Source organism: Tachyglossus aculeatus, chromosome 8, assembly GCF_015852505.1.
Source record: "Tachyglossus aculeatus isolate mTacAcu1 chromosome 8, mTacAcu1.pri, whole genome shotgun sequence".
Classification (NCBI taxonomy): domain Eukaryota; kingdom Metazoa; phylum Chordata; class Mammalia; order Monotremata; family Tachyglossidae; genus Tachyglossus; species Tachyglossus aculeatus.
In genome coordinates, this window is record NC_052073.1 from 23,635,291 (window position 1) to 23,655,381 (window position 20,091).

A 20,091-nucleotide genomic window follows, 5' to 3' on the forward strand; every position below is an offset into this window, starting at 1 on the left:
TGAGTTAACAGAGAAGTAAAGTGACTTACCCAAGGTAACAAAGCAGACAAGTGGCGGAGGTGGGATTAGAACCCGTGACCTTCTGATTCCCAGGCCTGTGCTCTTTCCATTAGGCCTCGTTGCCTTTACCCTTGTGCTCCCAGGCCTTCCTCCCTAGTGGGTGCTACAAAATGGCATCTTTACCCTCTCCCCCCTCCCTTTTTTTAAATGGTATCTGTGAAGCACTTACAATGTGCCAGGCACTGTACTAAGCGCTAGGGTAGATACCTGATCATCAGGTTGGACACAGTCCCTTTCCCACATGGCGCTCACAGTCTTAATCCCCATTTTTGCAGGTGAGGGAACTGAGGCATAGAGAAGTGAAGTGGTTTGCCCATGGTCCCACAGCAGACAAGTGACAAAGGCAGGATTAGAACTCAGGTCCTTCTGACTGCCAAAGCCCGGGCTCTATCCACTAGGCGAAGTCGCTTCTCCCCCTCTCTCTAGTCACACGGAGTAGCCATAACAGTCCAGTATTCCCTGTATTCCCTCCCTAGGGAGGCAAAACTCCCTGCTCCTGGGATTGCCTCAGTCTCAGCTTCTGCAGGGTTTTTGTATTATTCATTCATTTATTCAATCATATTTACTGAGCACTTACTGTGTGCAGAGCACTGTACTAAGCGCTTGGGAGTACAAGTTGGCAACATATAGAGATGGTCCCTACCCAACAGCGGGCTCACAGTCTAGAAGGGGGAGACAGAGAACAAAACAAAACATATTAACAAAATAAAATAAGTAGAATAAATATGTACAAGTAAAATAAATGAATAAATAGAATAATAAATACGTACAAACATATATACATAGATACAGGTGCTGTGGGGAAGGGAAGGAGGTAAGGTGGGGGGGTTGGAGAGGGGGAGGATGACCACTGCCCTCCTCTTCCTTCCACTCTGGCTTGTTTCTCCATGGGGCAAAGAATGCTTAGTTGGGTGTCCAAAGCCTATAATAATAATAATAATAATAATAATAATAATAATAATAATAATAATAGCATTTGTTAAGCATTTACTATGTGCAAATGTGTATCCATCTTGAGGCCCTGTGTGTCCTGGGACTTACGGAGCTGAGGCCTGAATTGGGGGTGAAAGACGAACTCAATGACAGGGCCAGAGTCCCGACCCTTCCACTCTCTCCAGGCTTCCATCCCAACTACTACCCTTTCCCTGTCAAGTGAAGGGCTCTTAGACTAGTAATGATGAATAAAACCACCACAAACACGATTATCTCATTCCGTCCTTGTGAGAGAGGGAGGGGCCAGCATTATTTCCATTTTATGGATGAGATAACTGAGGCACGGAGATTAAGGAACTTGCTCAAAGCTCCTTGGTGAATCAGTGGCCCAGTCAGGACTAGAATGATAATAATAAATTATGGTATTTGTTGGCACTGTACTAAGCACTGGGGTGTATACAAGCAAATCGGGTTGGACGCAGTCTCTGTCATTCATTCATTCATTCATTCATTCATTCTTTCAATCGTATTTATTGAGCACTTACTGTGTGCAGAGCACTTTATTAAGCACTTGGGAACATACAGAGACGGTCCCTACCCAACAGCGGGCTCACAGTCTAGAAGGGGGAGACAGAGAACAAACCAAAACAAAACATGTAAACCAATGATGACTTGACACCTGTCCACGTGTTTTGTTTTGTTGTCTGTCCCCCCACCCGCCAGACTGTGGGCCCGTTGTTGGGTAGGGACCGTCTCTATCTGTTGCCAACTTGTACTTCTCAAGCGCTTAGTCCAGTGCTCTGCACACAGTAAGCGCTCAATAAATACGATTGAATGAATGAATGAACATGTACAAGTAAAATAAATAGAGTAATAAATATGTACAAACATATATACATATATACAGGTGCTGTGGGGAGGGGAAGGAGGTAAGGCGGGGGGGGATGGCGAGGGGGAGTAGGGGGAGAGTCCTCCGTGGGGTTTACAATCTCAACCCCCATTTTACAAATGAGGTAACTGAGGCACAGAGACGCGAAGTGATCGGCCTAAGGTCACACAGCAGACAAGGGGCAGAGCCGGGATTAGAACCCATGACTTTCGGACTCTCAGGCCGACGCTGTAGCCACCGCACGACGCTTTAGGGTTTGTAATGGGCAAAGCCGGAGCTTTCGCACTGAATTTTTTGCCCCTCTCTCTCGAGGACTCCCACAACGAGGTGAGAGAACACTTCTGCCTCAGTGGAAGCCCGAAGCTAAGTCAGAAGGATGAAAAATGTGGTCAGCAGTGTGGCCTAATGGAAAGAGCAGAAGCCTGGGAGACAGAGGACCTGTTTTTTTTATAGAAAAAAATGGTATTTGTTAAGAGGTTACTATGTGTGCAGTACAGGCACTGTTCTAAGCTCTGGAATAGATCCAAGCTCATTCATTCATTCATTCATTCATTCAATCGCATTTATTGAGCGCTTACTGTGTGCACAGCACTGTACTAAGCGCTAGCTAATCAGGTTGGACGCAGTCCCCGTCCCGCATAGAGTTCACAGTCTTAATCCTCGTCTCACCAATGAGGTTACGGAGGCACAGAGCCGTGAAGAGAAGCAGCGTGGCTCAGTGGAAATCAATCAATCAATCAATCGTATTTATTGAGCGCTTACTGTGTGCAGAGCACCGTACTAAGCGCTTGGGCAGTACAAGTTGGCAACATATAGAGACAGTCCCTACCCAACAGTGGGCTCACAGTCTAGAAGGGGGAGACAGAGAACAAAACCAAACATATTAACAATAAAATAAATAGAATAGATATGTACAAGTAAAATAAATGAATAAATAACTAGAGTAATAAATATGTACAAACATATATACATATATACATATACACACTTACTATGTGTGAAGCACTCTTCTAAACTGCAGGACCTGGGCGTCAGAAGGGTCTGGGTTCTAATCCTAGATCTCCCACTTGTCTGCTATGTGGCCTTGGGCAAAAAATAATAATAATAATAATAATAATGGCATTTGTTAAGCATTTACTACGTGCAAAGCACAATTGGCAGAGCTGGGATTTAGGGGAAGCAGCGTGACTCAATGGAAAGAACACGGGCTTGGGAGTCAGGGCTCGTGCGTTCAAATAATAGTAATAATGGTGGTATTTGTTAAGCGCTTACTACGTGCAAAGCACTGTTCTAAGCGCTGGGGGGGATACAAGGTGATCAGGTTGTCCCATTTGGGGCTCACAGTCTTAATCCCCATTTTCCAGATGAGGGAACTGAGGCACAGAGAAGTCAAGTGGCTTGCCCGAGGTCACCCAGCTGACAAGTGGAAGAGCCGGGATTCGAACCCATGACCTCTGACTCCCAAGCCTGCGCTCTTTCCACTGAGTCACAATGTTTCCCCTAAATCCCAGCTCCGCCAATTGTGCTTTGCACATAGTAAATGCTTAACAAATGCCATTATTATTATTATTATTATTATTCTTATTTTGCCCAAGGCCACATAGCAGACAAGTGGGAGATCTAGGATTAGAACCCAGATCCTTCTGATGCCCAGGTCCAACAGTTTAGAACAGTGCTTCACACATAGTAAGTGCATAATAAATGCCATTATTATTATTATCATTATTCATTCATTCATTCATTCAGTCGCATTTATTGAGCGCTTACTGTGTGCAGAGCATTGTACTAAGCGCTTGGGAAGTCCAAGTTGGCAACGTCTAGAGATGGTCCCTACCCAACAGTGGGCTCACAGTCTGAAGGGGGAGACAGACAACAAAACAAAACATATTAACAAAATAAAATAAATAGAATAAATATGTACAAATAAAATAGAGTAATAAATACGTACAAACATATTATTATTCACTAGGCCACCCTGCTCCTCTCTGTTCTAATCCCAGCTCTACCATTTTGCTGCTGTGTGATGTTGGGTAAGTCACTTACCTGCTCTGTGCCTCAGTTTCCTCATCTGCAAAATGGGGATTAAATCCTATTCCTGCCTACTGTGAGCTCCACTCGGGACAGGGACTACGTCCAACCTGATTATCTGGTATCTACCACAGTACTTTATTCAGTCATGCATTCAATCATATTTATTGAGCGCTTATTGTGTGCAGAGCACTGGACTAAGCGCTTGGGAAGTACAAATCGGCCTCATATAGAGACGGTCCCTACCCAACAACGGAAATGCTTGGCACACAGTAAGTGCTTAAAGACTACCATAAATTATTATCATTTTTAATGGTATCTATGAAGAGCTTACTATGTGCCACGCACTGTGTTATTATTGCACTGTGTTGAGAAGCAGCGTGGCTCAGTGGAAAGAGCCCTGGCTTTGAAGTCAGAGGTCGTGGGTTCAAATCCCGGCTCCGCCAACTGTCAGCTGTGTGACTTTGGGCAAGTCACTTCACTTCTCTGGGCCTCAGTTACCTCATCTGGAAAATGGGGGCTAAGACTGTGAGCCCGCCGTGGGACAACCTGATCACCTTGTAACCTTCCCAGCGCTTAGAACAGTGCTTTGTACATAGTAATAATAACAATAATAATGATGGCATTTATTAAGCGCTTACTATGTGCATAGTAATAATAATAATAATGATGGCATTTATTAAGCACTTACTAGGTGCATAGTAATAATAATAACAATAATGATGGCATTTATTAAGCAATCATATTTATTGAGCACTTACTCTGTGCAGAGCACTGTACTAAGCACTTGGGAAGTACAAGTTGGCAACATATAGAGACAGTCCCTACCCAACAGTGGGCTCACAGTCTAAAAGGGGGAGACAGAGAACCAAACCAAACATACTAACAACATAAAATAAATAGAATAGATATGTACAAGTAAAATAAATAAATAAATAAATAGAATAAGAAATATGTACAAACATATATACATATATTTATTAAGCGATTACTATGTGCAAAGCACTGTTCTAAGCGCTGGGGAGGTTACAAGGTGATCAGGTTGTCCCACGGGGGGCTCAGTCTTCATCCCCATTTTCCAGATGAGGGAACTGAGGCCCAGAGAAGCGAAGTGACTTCCCCAAAGTCACACAGCTGACAATTGGCAGAGCCGGGATTTGAACCCATGACCTCTGACTCCAAAGCCCAGGCTCTTTCCACTGAGCCCCGCTGCTTAAGTAAGCGCTTAATAAATGCCATTATTATTATTATTATTATTATGAGGCCCTCAATGGACTGGGCCCATCCGTTAGAATAGCTGCAGGTGTCTGACCTCTGAAGCGGGGAGATGCGGTGGCCCTGCAAAAAGGTGTGCCAAAAATAAAAAAAAATAAATAATTGTGTTCCGAATCAGACCAACGTATTCCTGTCTGTGAGCAAGGCCTGATCCAGTCTCTCCTGGCATTTTGCAACTTTCCCGGGTTCTCATTCATTCATTCATTCATTCATTCATTCATTCATTCATTCATTCAATCGTATTTATTGAGCGCTTACTGTGTGCAGAGCACTGTACTAAGCGCTTGGGAATATATAGAGACGGACCCTACCCAACAGTGGGCTCACAATCTAGGTTCATCCGATTCCATTTTAGGTTGGCACCAGTCGCTACTTCTGTAATAACGATGATGGCCTTTGTTAAGCGCTTACTACGTGCAAAGCACTGTTCTAAGCGTTGGGGAGGATGCAAGGTGATCTGGCTGGTACAGGGCTCCTCCTGCTAGACAGACTGTGGTCTGTGCCGGCATCGCAGGAGGAAAATGTGCACTGTGATGATGGCATTGGTTAAGCGCTTACTATGTGCAAAGCACTGTTCTAAGCGCTGGGGGGGATACAATAATAATAACAATAATAATAGTGGCATTTATTAAGTGCTTACTAGGTGCAAGGCACTGTTCTAAGCGCTGGGGAGGTTACAAGGCAATCAGGTTGTCCCCAGGGGGGCTCACAGTCTTAAGGCGATCAGGTTGTCCCGTGTGGGGCTCACAGTCTTCATCCCCATTTTCCAGATGAGGGAACTGAGGCCCCAGAGAAGTGAAGTGACTTGCCCAAAGTCACACAGCTGACAAGTGGCGGAGTCAGAATTCGAACCCATGACCTCTGGCTCCCAAGCCCGGGCTCTTTCCACTAAGAGCCACGCTGCTTTGAAACCCTTCCCTCTCCTGGGTAAAGGGTTTTTGTTTTGTTTTTAAGGTACATAATAATAATAATAATAATAATAATAATAATAATAGCATTTGTTAAGCACTTACTATGTGCCAAGCACTGTTCTAAGCGCTGGGGAAGATACAAGGTAATCAGGTTGTCTCTTGTGGGGCTCACAGTCTTAATCCCCATTTTACAAATGAGGTCACAGAGGCAAGAGAAGTTAAGTGACTTGCCCAAAGTCACACAGCTGATCAGTGGCGGAGCCGCAAATGGAACCCAAGACCTCTCACTTAATTAGATTTACTGAGTGCTTATTGTGCGCCGAGCACTGTACCAAGCGCTTAGGAGAGTACAAGCGCTTGAGAAGCAGTGTGGCTCAATGGAAAAAACACGGGCTTTGGAGTCAGAGGTCATGGATTCAAATCCCGGCTCTGCCACTTGTCAGCTGTGTGACTTTGGGCAAGTCACTTAACTTCTCTGGGCCTCAGTTACCTCATCTGTAAGATGGGGATTAAGACTGTGAGCCCCACGTGGGACAACCTGATCACCTTGTATTCCCCCAGAGCTTGGAACAGTGCTTTGCACATAGTAAGTGCTTAGTAAATGCCATCATTACAATACAACCATAAACAGACACATTCCCTGCCCACAGCGGCATTCCAGTCACTGTACTAAGCGCTGGGGTAGATATAATCGATCGATCAATCAATCAATTGCATTTACTGAGAGCTTACTACGTGCAGAGCACTGTTCTAAGAGCTCGGGGGAGTACGATACAAGAACAATTTAATCCGGTTCAACACAGTCCATGTCCCATTCATTCATTCAATCGTATTTATTGAGTGCTTACTGTGTGCAGAGCACTGTACTAAGCACTTGGGAAGTACAAGTTGGCAACATATAGAGTCCCATGTGAGTCTTACAGTCGTTCATTTGTTCATTTGATTGTATTTATTGAGCGCTTACTGTGTGCAGAGCACTGTACTAAGCACTTGGGAAGTACAAGTTGGCAACATATAGAGTCCCATGTGAGGCTTACAGTCGTTCATTTGTTCATTTGATTGTATTTATTGAGTGCTTACTGTGTGCAGAGCACTGTACTAAGCGCTTGGGAAGTACAAGTTGGAAACATATAGAGTCCCATGTGAGGCTTACAGTCCTTCATTTGTTCATTCGATTGTATTTACTGAGCGCTTACCGTGTGCAGAGCAGTGTACTAAGCGCTTGGGAAGTACAAGTTGGCAACATATAGAGTCCCATTTGAGGTTTACAGTCGTTCATTTGTTCATTCGATTGTATTTATTGAGCACTTACTGTGTGCAGAGCACTGTACTAAGCGCTTGGGAAGTACAAGTTGGCAACATATAGAGTCCCATGTGAGGCTTACAGTCGTTCATTTGTTCATTCGATTGTATTTATTGAGCGCTTACTGTGTGCAGAGCACCGTACTAAGCGCGTGGGAAGTACAAGTTGGCAACATATAGAGTCCCATGTGAAGCTTACAGTCGTTCATTTGCTCATTCGATTGTATTTATTGAGAGCTTACTGTATGCAGAGCACTGTACTAAGCACTTGGGAGAATACAATATAACAACCAACAGACACATTCCCTGCCCACAACGAGCTTATTACAGTCTAGAGGACGAGCTTCGAGTCTTAATCCCCATTTTGCAGAAGACGTAACTGAGGCACAGAGGAGCTAAATGACTTGCCCACAATCACCCACACAGCAGTTGAATGGTGGAGCTAGGATTAGAACCCAGGTCCTTCTGACTCCGAGGACCATGCTCTATCCACTAGGCCACACTGATTTCTCCAAAGGCCGTTGGGGTCTGTTCCTGGGATTGACCCAATATCTGGAGAATAAGGCGACTGTCCTCCTAGCCATCTTTCCATCCCATTATTCTCCACATTCCCAAATGACACCACCACTGGTTCAGTTTCTAGGGCCAGAGTTGTGTCTGGCCAGACCGGCTATTAATGAGAGTTCTTGAGTTAATAATAATAATAATAACAATAATGGCATTTATTAAGCACTTACTATGTGCAAAGCACTGTTTTAAGTGCTGGGGAGGATACAAGGTGATCAGGTTGCCCCACGTGGGGCTCTCAGTCTTTATCCCCATTTTACAGATGAGGTAACTGAGGAGAAGTTAAGTGACTTGCCCAAAGTCACCCAGCTGACAATTGGCGGAGTCGGGATTTGAACCCATGACCTCTGACTCCCAAGCTCGGGCTCTTTACACTGAGCCACGCTGCTTCTCTTGTAATTTATTTCTAATAATGTCTGTCTCTCCCTCTAGGCTATAGGTCATTGTGGCCTGGGAATGTGTCTATTTATTGTTCTACTGTACTCTCCCCGCGCTTAATACAGTGCTCCGCACACAGTAAGCATTCAATAAATCCGACTGACTGGCTGACTGACTTGAGTTGGAAGCTGGCGACGTGCAGTGTGCCTTTCACAAGCCTTGGTGAATTTCGGGGAGTGGAGTGCACCCCTAAATTGGGTATTCAGTTGCCCGAGCTGTCGTGGGACAAACTGCCTGCTGTGTCAGACCCTTTGGAGATCCCACACACTGGGATCCCACTGGGGTAAATTCAATGCAACTATCCCGGTCCTACATGAAGCTTACAGTCTAAGGGGGAGGGAGGGCACGTTTCATCTCCAATTTATAGTTGACGAAACTGAGGAACAGAGAAGTCAAGCGACTTGGCCGAGGTCCCCCAGGAGGCAAATGGCGGAGGTGGGTTTAGAACCCAGGTCTCCTGACTTCCAAGCCAAGGCTCTTTCCAATAAACTCTTCCTGCGGGATCGCCAGACTGGGCCCCACTGGATATCCTAAGAGACTCCACTCCGCTGGCACCATTTCCACGCCTGAATATGGTTCTCTGTCCTTTCCAAGCTTGTGAGTGGCTCCACTGTCTAAGCAACCCCAGGGCAGGGACCGTGTCCAACTCTGGGTTCTTCACAATAGCCAGCGCCACAAATTCAAGAATCCCAGAGCTGCAATGGGGCTCCGGAGGTCATAGAGGCCAGGCCCCTGCATCTGGACCGGGTTAATGCCCGGCTGTATCCCTGACAGAACAAGGCTGGCCCCACTCAAGTCTGCACTCGATCAGAGGAGGGAATGGGTTGGGACAGAAGCTCTCTGGCCTCACTTCTTGGAGGCAGGGAGCTGCTGGGCATGACAGCTGCCCCGCTCCCTGGCCTGTGACCCCGATCTTCCGGATCTTCCTTGACGGTGAGCCCTGCTGAGGGTTGCTGCTGCCAGTCCTGATGGGAGATGGGTAGGAATTTCCTTCAAATATTAGCCTTGAACCAAGAACTTCTGGGATTAAGCTGAGTTTGGATTTCCTAAAGAACCATCCTGCTCCCTCTCTCTCCTCCCCTTTCCTCCTTCTTCTCCTCTTCCACCTCTTCCTCATTGGACCTACTGAGTTAGACCTAGGGGATGGACAGCCACTCTATTTTTTTATTTTTAAGGCCTTCAGGCTCCGTGTCAACTTCTCTGCAGCTGAAAGCAGCGCCCTGAGGTGCCAGCCACCTCTCTCTTGGCCCCGGGGGCTGGGACTGGGCACAGTTTACCCCCTGCCCCTTTGGTGAGCAGTGTACTCAGTTCTGAGGGACCCAGGAGGTACTGATGCAAATGATATCTTACAGCCACCTCTCGGTGTGCCATACCTACTCTTAAGCAGGGTGGTCTAGTGGGTAGAACAAAGGCCTAGGAGTCAGAAGGGAGTTAGAACTGAAGCCCAGAGAAGTGGAGTGACTTGCCTAGAGTTACACAGCAGACAAGAGGCGAGCCGGGATTAGAACCCAGGTCCTTCTGACTTGCAGGCCTGTGCTCTATTCACTAGACGACACTGTTTCTCCGTGTCTTCATCGGCTATGCCTTTGTTTGGTTCTCCACGGACAACAACAGGCCAGTTCTCAACAACAGTTCCCTCCTCTATCCATCTGTAAGTGGCGAGATGCGCAGCGCCCATAAAGGTCCAGCCTGACTTTGGCTCCTGGCTGACCAGGAAAGTGAAAAACTGGAAACCGGAAACTGACCAGGATGCCGTTGAGGAAACTGAAGCACAGAGAAGCTAAATGACTCACCCGGGGTCATTCAGAGGACAGTAGTAATAATAATAACAATAATAGTGATGGTATTTGTTAAGCGCTTACTATGTGCCAAGCCCTGTTCTAAACGCTGGGGAGGATCCAAGGTAATCGGGTTGTCCCACTTGGGGCTCACAGTCTTAATGCCCATTTTACAGGTGAGGTAACTGTAGAGCAGAGAAGTGAAGTGACCTGCCCGGGATCACACAACAAACAAGTGTGATCTTCTAACTTCTAACTCCCGGGCCTGGGCTCCATCCATTAGACCGTAATGTTCCTGCCAAGTCGGGATTAGAACTCAGGCCCAAGCTTTACCCACTGCGCCCTGTAGACCAGACCATAAATCTCTGGAAGCATGACATTGCACGGGTCCTGCCTGCTCTGCCAGAGTGTCAGAAGCCCCACCACGCCCACCCACGCACCCCAGAACAGGCTCCTCTGGTGCTGGATGGACGTCCAAGCCCAGCCCGACAGGGCCACCCCCAGCCTAAGCCAGCCTTCAACCCCAGAATCTTCCACGGCTCCATGGCTGAATCCCACCCTCGCTCCCTCTTGCCTTCCCCTCTCCCCTCCTCCGCCCAGTGGGACTTACTGGGGAGCGTGCGACTGCTGCCAATGCTTCCAGTTGGCGGTGGGGAGAGGGACTGGAGGGAGATGCTGTCCTCGTCCTGGGAGCAGCCCGCCTGGATGGCTCGGAGATAACTGTGACTCCGGGAGCGGAAATAGCTGGGCAGAGGCAGATCCAGGACCTCGGCGGCGGCGGATTCCGCCTCGCTGTAGGCCGACTCACACGCTGCCTCCGTCTCGTACTGGTCACTCAGCTCGGCCTCCCTGACCTGCCAGGGGACAGGGGGTGGGGAGGAGAAGGATCAGTTGGGGGTAGGGGTCGGAACGGCTGGAGCTAGTCAGAGGCGGCGGCGGGACTTCTGCCTCTGGACGAGACCCGGGGAGGACTGGAGGAGATCGGTCCTTCGGGACATTTTCCACCCTTGTCCTGTGATCCCGATCAGAGGAGACAGACCTTCCGGCTCTTCCCTGACAGTGGGCCCTGCTGAGGGCTGCCGCTGTCAGTCCTGACGGGAAGTTCCTTCAAATATTTGCTTGGAACCAAGAACTTCTGGGAATTAAGTCATGAGTTTGGATTTCCTAATGAAGGCCCACTGCCACCATAATGCTCCTCCTCTCTCCTTCCCTTCCTTTCCTGCCTCCTCCTCCTTCCTCTCCTCTTCCACCTCTTCCTCATCGTCCATCTCTTTCTTACTGAAGAAACATCTCCTCCAAGAGGCCTTCTCTGAATAAACGCTCATTCCCTCTTTCCCCCCCTCTTCAGCATTGCCCAGCCCCATAATTTATTTATTTCTGCACTGATTATAGTGCCTGGCACATAGAATAAAAGAAAATACCATAAAATAATAATAACAGTTTACAGTTATGTATATTAGAGAAGCAGAGTGGCTCAGTGGAAAGAGCCCGGGCTTGGGAGTCAGAGGTCATGTGTTCAAATCCCAGCTCTGCCGCTTGTCAGCTGTGTGACTTTGGGCATTGACTTCTCTGTGCCTGTTACCTCATCTGTAAAATGGGGAGTAAAACTGTGAGTCCCATGTGGGACAACCTGATCACCTTGTACCCTCCCCAGCGCTTAGAACAGTGCTTTGCACATAGTAAGTGCTTAACAAATGCCATTATTATTATTATTATTATTATTAGGGCTGTAGAACTCAGGGTGGGGTGAATACCAAATGCCCAAAGGGAACAGATCCAAGCACATAGATGACACAGAAGGGAGAGGGAATCAGGGGAAAGAGGGTTTTATGGGGGAAGACCTCTTGGAGGAGATGTGACCTTAATAATGCTTTGAAGGTGGGGAACGTGGCGGTCTGGTGTATATGGATGGTGATGAGTAGATATGCATGGTGGCCCCGATTCGGGGAATGCGATCTTTTTGAGCAGGTCGGAGTAAGGGAAAAGTTCAGTTCTCTTGGATGGGTTTCACTGACCTTGGGAGAAAAAGCAAGCTAAGCTAAAGAGTTGGTCACCCGGGGGAAATGTACGGGGGTGTGGATGGGTGTTGACTTGGGGGATATCTGGGAATGACTTCAAGTTTTGTGAACAGAGTCCATCTCCCCCTTTCCTTTGACACTCACGGAAAAGCGGGAGTTTCGTTTTGGGGATCCTTCGCTGGAGGAGAGCTACAAAGCCAAGCTTATGGGAGATCCCAACCTTTAACGGCAATAATGCTAGTAGCCAACCATCCCACCCCTGCCCTAAAATATCTTTCATGACCCTTCTCCCTTTCATCCCCATGAATTCAACCATCAACCTCCCTCATCCCCGCCCCAGAGTTCGATCCTGCAGGCCTGTCTGGGCAGGGGCTTGGGAGGCGGGTGGAGGTTGCGATCTCATTTGCATGAGGTATCCTCTGGGAGTCAGGAGGACCTGGGTTCTAATCCTGACTCCACCCCTCGTCTGCAGTGTGACCTTGGACAAGTCACTTAACTTGCCCATGCCTCAGGTACCTCATCTGAAAAATGGGGGTTAAGAGCGGGAGCCCCACATGGGACAGGGACTGTATCCAAGCTGATTAGCTTGTACCTATTTTAGTGTCTAGAACAGTGCTTGGCACATAGTAAGCGCTTAACAAATACCACTATTATTATACACCTTTACGGAGTTGCAAATGGGAGTCTAGTGCTTCTTGGAGCTTCTCCATTGCTCTGGCTCCTGGACATCATCCCCAGCGGTGTTGCTGGGCAGGTTTGAGGCGGGACCCCAGGGGAGAGAAGAAACCAGGGCAAGACAAACAGGGGAAACATACTGTACCTGCTCGTCATGGGTAAATATCTGAGGAATAAATGAGGCCTGTCCAAATATCTGTGGAAGAGAGAGTTGGGGAAGGTTAAAGGGGCAGACCAAGGTAGGTCCCAATCTTTCTTGGGCTTTGCAACCTTTGGAAAGCTGCCGATACCGGAATACTTGGGCGTCTTAAACTTCCGGGCTCTGTGCGACGTTGTGTAAGGGGGAGAAAGATATAACGGGGGGTTCTCCTGGGAGAGTGGCAATGGTTTCAGATGCCATATGTGGTCAGGAGTCCTGGATTTTCCTTCATTCCTTCATTCCATTGTATTTATTGAGTGCTTAAAGTGCGCAAAGCACTCTGTACTAAGCGCTTGGGAGAGTACAGTACAATAACAGACCCACTCCCTGCCCACAAAATGAGCTCACGATCTAGAGGATTCCAGCTCTCCCTCCCCAGATGGTCTCATATGGTGGATAAGGAAGCGTAGCCCAGTGGAAAGAGCACGGGCTTGGGTGTCAGAGAACCTGGGTTCTAAACTCGGCTCTGCCACATACCTGTTGTGTGATCTTGGGCAAGTCACTTGAACTTCTCTGTGCCTCAGTTCCCTCACCTGAAAAATGGGGACTCGATACCTGTTCCCCCTCCTACTTAGACTGCAAACCCCATATGGGACCTGATTATCTTGTAGCTATCCTACCATTTAGTACAGTGCTTGGCACACACAAATACGACATTATTCTTAACAACAACGATAATACTACTAATAAGGACAGGTCTTTGTTGGAGGACGTAGAGGTAGGGGAAGGTGTTTGCTTCCCTCTCCCCTTCTTTCCAACAAAAAAAAGGTGGTTCTTCTTTGTCCCTGAGAGGACATCACCTGAGCAGTCGAGAACGCTGATCCTACCTGGAGCCTCTTCGCTTTGCAGGGAACTCTTGGGGGGCCAGAATTCACCCCTTCCGCCTCCAGCATCCCAAGGACAGTGGGGCATTCTGACTGCCTCACTCCGGAAGCTTCTGAGTCCCGGATCTTTGGCTTCTGGAGATTCCTGGGGTGATATCCACTGAAACCTCTCCCCTTTTTAGAGTCTCAATTTCAACATCCTGCTCCATTCTTGCATTTCCCCCCTCCGAGGGACATTCTCCCACCACTCCAGACCACAGCGTCCCCTCAGCGCCATTTCGGCCCATGGACAATGGTATTTACTGAGTGCTTACTGAGTGCAGAACACTGTGCTAAGCGGTTAGCATTGTAGAAGGTGTGATGGATGTGATGGGTTTGGTGGAATGGAGGGGCTACTTGTCGGAGCTGGAGGAATGTAAAGAGAGATGGTGGGAGGGAGGGAGGAGCTGGGTTGGGAGCTGAGGTGACTCCTTAGCTCATCGTGGGCAGCCCGCTTGTTTTGGACTTTGTTCATTTCCTTTTCTTTTTTTTTGTTAAAGTACCCAAAAAGCTATTAAATGTTCCTGGAAGGGAGGCAGACTCATTAAAAGGTGATGGGCAAAGGAGAAAGGCGATGACAGCACTTTGGATGTTCAGTGGAAAGAGCCCGGGCTTGGGCATCAGAGGTTGTGGGTTCTAATCCCGGCTCCGCCACATGTCAGCTGTGTGACTTTGGGCAAGTCAGTTAACTTCTCTGTGCCTCAGTTACCTCACCTGCAGAATGGGGACTAAGATCGTGAGTCGCACGTGGGACAGGGGCTGTGTCCGACCTGATCAGCTTGTATCTACCTCAGCGCTTAGGTCGGTGCCTGGCACCTAGTAAGCACTTAACGAATATTATTTTAGAAAAAGAGAGAGAGAAGAAAGTCCCTTCCAGCCAGGGCCCCTTCGCAGATCCTAATTCTTCTTTTATTCCCTCCCACTCCATTCTCCCAGCCCCCCCCCCTTCCATCCAACCCCTCTCTCCCCCACCCACCTGGTTAATGCAGCTGGCCTCAGTGACGCTCTCACTGATGGGGTTGAATTCCTCCTCCCAGCTTGGGAACTTGGAGGGCATCAGGATATCGACAGAGTCCAGGCAGTCCAGGCTCCTGTGGGAGGAGGGGGACGGGGGGAGATACGGGGCTCACATCCACATCCCATCGGGTCGCAAATACGGTCAGGGGCTAGGGCTGTCTTGGGTGTCTCTGCATCTCCTGACTTCTCTCTAGATGATCTCCCCCCTCTAGCTTAAGCTCATTATAGGCAGGGCTCATGCCTGCTAATTCTGTCGTGTTGTACTCACCCCAGCACTCAGTACAGTGCTCTGCCCCTGGTAAACGCTCAACAAATACCACTGATGAATGAATCGATTCTCTCGTCCTCTCCCCACTGTCGCCAAGCCCTGAAGTTAGGAAGTATTGGGTGGGTGGGAAAGATTTCTGGCCAGTCATTCCCCAATTTGGGCTGTTTTCTGAACTGCAAAATCAAGTCTCTGGTGTGTTTTATCAGCCGGTTAACCAATGGCATTGATTGAGAGCTTACCGGGTGCAGCACGGCACTGTACTAGCAACCTGGGAGCATCCGGCTTTTCCCAAGCGCTTAGTACAGTGCTCTGCACACAGTAAGCGCTCAGTAAATACGAATGAATCCAGGTAGACACAGCCCTGGGGTGCGGGAAGGTGTTTACTGGCACCTGCACGGGGAGGGCTATTATTATTATTATTATTGTTGTTATTATTATTATTATATATGTTTAGCACTTAATAGGTGTCAAGCACCGTACTAATCTCTGGGGTAGACACAAGATAATCAGATCAGACAAAGTCTCTGTCCCATGCCGGGCTCACGGTCTAAGCAGGAGGGAGAACGCAGTCTTCTAGACTGTGAGCCCACTCTTCTAGGCCGTGAGCCCACTGTTGGGTAGGGACCGTCTCTATACGTCACCAACTTGGACTTCCCAAGCGCTTAGTACAGTGCTCTGCACACAGTAAGCGCTCAATAAATACGATTGAATGAACTGAATGAATGAACAGGGGTCGGAAACCAGGGCCCTTTCAGGTCCGTCCTGTTCTGGGTATTTGCGGTTGAGGGGGAGTGATGAGAAATAAAGTGAAGGAAAAAAAACCCGGCACTTCAGAAGTCGTGCTCTCCGAAGGCCTTGTGTTTAGGTCAGGATGGAATTGGATGTTCTCCCGAGGACACTACTCCTTCTACTTTGTGGCTTTTCTCGGGAAAGACACAGTGAGACCAGCGAGGCCTCGTCCTGAGCCCACTGTTGGGTAGAGACTGTCTCTATATGTTGCCAACTTGTACTTCCCAAGCGCTTAGTACAGTGCTCTGCACACAGTAAGGGCTCAATAAATACGATTGATCGATTGATTGATTGATTACACCAGTGACACTTTCCTGTGGGATCTGTGGTCCTGCTGGCTGGCCTAGTGAAGAGGCTACAAGGGTGAGGAACAGACCCAAGCCTCCCCCACTTAGTGAGCCCCACGTGGGACAAGCGACGGTGTCAGGCAGACCTGATTGTTGTTTGTCTACCCCAGCGCTTGGCACAGTGCTTGGCACACAATACGCGCTTAACCAACCCCAAGATGAATGAACAGTCACGGAGATGCCCTTTACACCCCAGAAATCGGGATCTACCTTGAGATGGAAGCGTAGTAGTATCTGTCTATCTTTTGGCCCCAGTTTGATTTGTCAGGTCTGCCTGGTGCCCTCAATAAATCAATCCATGGTATTTCCTGAACAGCTGCAGAGCACCGTACTAAGCACTCGGGAGAGTACAACATCCCGGCAATACTTCTCTAGGCCGCGGGCCGTTACTCTGCTGCTGTAAGAGACACCCAGACCTGGGAAGAACTTGGAAGGAAAAGCCGCAAACGAGGGGGTCTGCTTATTGTTGCATTACTCTCCCAAGCACTTAGTTCATTCATTCATTCATTCGATCGTATTTATTGAGCGCTTACTGTGTGCAGAGCACTGTATCAACATCATCATCAATCGTATTTATTGAGCATTTACTGTGTGCAGAGCACTGTACTAAGCGCTTGGGAAGTACAAGTTGGCAACATATAGAGACGGTCCCTACCCAACATTCATTCAATCGTATTTATTGAGCACTTACTGGGTGCAGAGCACTGTACTAAGCGCTTGGGAAGTACAAGTTGGCAACATATAAAGACGGTCCCTACCCAACATTCATTCAATTGTATTTATGGAGCGCTTACTGTGTGCAGAGCACTGTACTAAGTGCTTGGGAAGTACAAGTTGGCAACGTATAGAGACGGTCCCTACCCAACAGTGGGCTCACAGTCTAGAAGGGGGAAACAGAACAAAACAAAACATATTAACAAAATAAAATAAATAGAATAGATATGTACAAGTAAAATAAATAAATAAATAGAGTAATAAATCCGTACAAACATATATACATATATACAGGTGCTGTGGGGAAGGAAAGGAGGTAAGGCGGGGTTGGGGGGGGGATGGAGAGGGGGGAGTCCCACATGAGGCTCACAGTCTCAATCCCCATTTTACAGATGAGGTAGCTGAGGCCCAGAGAAGCGAAGAGACTTGCCCAAGGTCACCCGGCAGACAAGTGGCCGTGTCAGGATTAGAACCCAGCTCCTCCTGATTCCCATGCCTACTCTCATACTCCCAACATCTAGAGACGGTCCCTACCCAACAGTGGGCTCACAGTCTAGAAGGGGGAGACAGAGAACAAAACAAAACATATTAACAAAATAAAATAAATAGAATAAATATGTACAAATAAAATAAAGTAATAAATATGTACAAACATATCTACAGGTGCTGTGGGGAGGGGAAGGAGGTAAGGTGGGGGGGATGGGGGAGGAGAGGAAGGAGGGGGAGCACTTAGTACAGTGCTCTGCACACAGTAAGCGCTCACTAAATAGTACTGAATGAATGAAGGGACTCAGGGAGCAGAGGTTTTCTTTGGGAAGGCCTCCAGTTTGAGACATCAGCCTGGTTGGCCACAGGGTGGCAATGAGAACTCGCTTAAAAAAACAGCTTTTCCTGGGAGCATCTGGGAAATTCACCTGGCCAGGAATTGCAGGCCTCTTCCCTGCAGCTTCTAGCCCATGGCTTTAAGCAGCCCCCAAACTGAGCCCATCTCCAGGCTCCGTCCTTCCCTCCATCCATCCTCTTCCCCGATAGTTTGCTGTGCACCGGATCCGCGCTTCCTTCCTGGATTCAGGGCTCAACCCCGGACAGATGGCTATCCCTGAGGAAACAGGGAAGCAGTGGAAGGGACCCCAGTCGGGGGACCTGGGTTCTAATCCTGCCTCGCGTGAGATAGGGCAAGTCGCTTCGCTGTTCTGTGCCTCCGTTGCCTCAGCTGTAAAATGGGGAGTCAATTCTCCCCCTGACTTGGAAGGTGTCCAATCCGATGATCTCGTACCTCCCCCCAACGCTTAATGCAGTGCCTGGCACGTCGTAAGCGCTCAACAAGTACCATAAAAGAAGAGAAGAGCAGCTGGGGGGCGAGAGGGTGAGCTGAGTACCTGTGGGCTGTGCTCTGCTCGCTCAGGGACTGCTGGGTGGCCTTGAGGTAACTCTGTCTCCGAGCGGCAGTTTTGGGGGACGGTTTTGGACTGTTCTCCGAGTCCTCGCTGTCCTCGTCCCCCATGGCCTTGATGTAACTCCCGCTCCTCATGCGGCGACACGGGATCTCGCTGTCGGTTTCCCGGGACAGCGTGCTGTTCCACTCGCCTTGCGGCACCTGCGAGAGACCGGACACTTGGGTTGAGATAAGACCAAGACAGCCAAATGTCACCATCGCATTACGTCCCATGAACCTGTGATGTGTGGTAAACTGGTTTTCCTATTAATCTCGTATGCATAAGATCCACGGTTACCGTAGAACTGAGAAATTGTCTGATTGCCTGCTCCAAACGGCTCATTCAGAATGAGAGGAGGTCTCTGGACCGTAAGCTCTTCTCTAGATTGCAAGCTCGTCTCCAGACTGTAAGCTCGTCGTGGGCAGGGAATCCGTTATATCCGTTAGGTTAATAATAATAAGAAGAAAAGGAATAATAATTATGGCATTTGTTTAGGAATTGTACTGAGCACTGGGTGAATACGAGCAAATTGGGTTGGATGTCAATCAATCAATCAATCAATCAATCGTATTTATTGAGCGCTTACTGTGTGCACAACACTGGACTAAGCGCTTGGGAAGTACAAGTTGGCAACATATAGAGGCAGTCCCTACCCAACTGTGGGCTCACAGTCTAGAAGGGGGAGACAGAGAATAAAACAAAACCTATTAACAAAATTAAATGAATAGATATGTACAAGTAAAATAAATAAATAAATAGAGTAATAAGTCCGTACAAACATATATACATATATACAGGTGCTGTGGGGAAGGGAAGGAGGTAAGGCGGGGCGGGGGGATGGAGAGGTAGAGTCCCACATGAGGCTCACAGTCTCAATCCCCATTTTGCAGATGAGGTAGCTGAGGCTCAGAGAAGCGAAGAGACTTGCCCAAGGCCACCAGGCAGACAAGTAGCAGTGTCAATCAATCAATCAATCGCATTTATTGAGCGCTTACTGTGTGCAGAGCACTGTACTAAGCCCTTGGGAAGTACAAGTTGGCAACATATAGAGACAGTCCCTACCCAACAGTGGGCTCACAGTCTAAAAGTGTCAGGATTAGAACCCAGCTCCTTCTGATTCCCATGCCTACTGTCATACTCCCAAGTGCTTAGGACAGTGCTCTGTGCACAGTAGTGCTCAATAAATACAATCGGATGAATGAATAAATATGTATACAAAATAAATCAGAGTTGGTAGGCTTATTACATGCCCACAACGAGCTTACAGTCTATATGGGGAAACTGGGGTCAGGCCACTTAACTTTTCTGTGCCTCTGTTTCTTCATCAGTGCCTGCCCTTGGGGACTCCGTGGGTCAGAGCCTTTCTAGCTCCCAGCCATGGGGGCTCAGAATGGGTGCCCTTGGAGCAGCCCGAGAATAATAATAATAATAATAATAATAATAATAATAATAATAATAATAATAATAATAATAATAATAATAATAATGATAATAATAATGGCATTTGTTAAGCGCTTACTATGTGTAAAGCACTGTTCTAAGCGCTGGGGGGGATACAAGGCGATGAGGGTGTCCCACATGGGG

General features: G+C 48.0%; 1 protein-coding gene across 1 annotated transcript in view; it reads right to left on the bottom strand.

Moving 5' to 3' along the window:
- Nucleotides 1-20,091, bottom strand: part of DLGAP4 (DLG associated protein 4) — a 310,968-nt gene that overhangs the window by 109,221 nt on the left and 181,656 nt on the right. Inside the window, 4 exon segments of the mRNA XM_038749996.1 lie at nucleotides 10,792-11,035; nucleotides 13,020-13,070; nucleotides 14,913-15,027; nucleotides 18,451-18,668. Coding sequence (XP_038605924.1) covers nucleotides 10,792-11,035; nucleotides 13,020-13,070; nucleotides 14,913-15,027; nucleotides 18,451-18,668 — 628 coding nt within the window.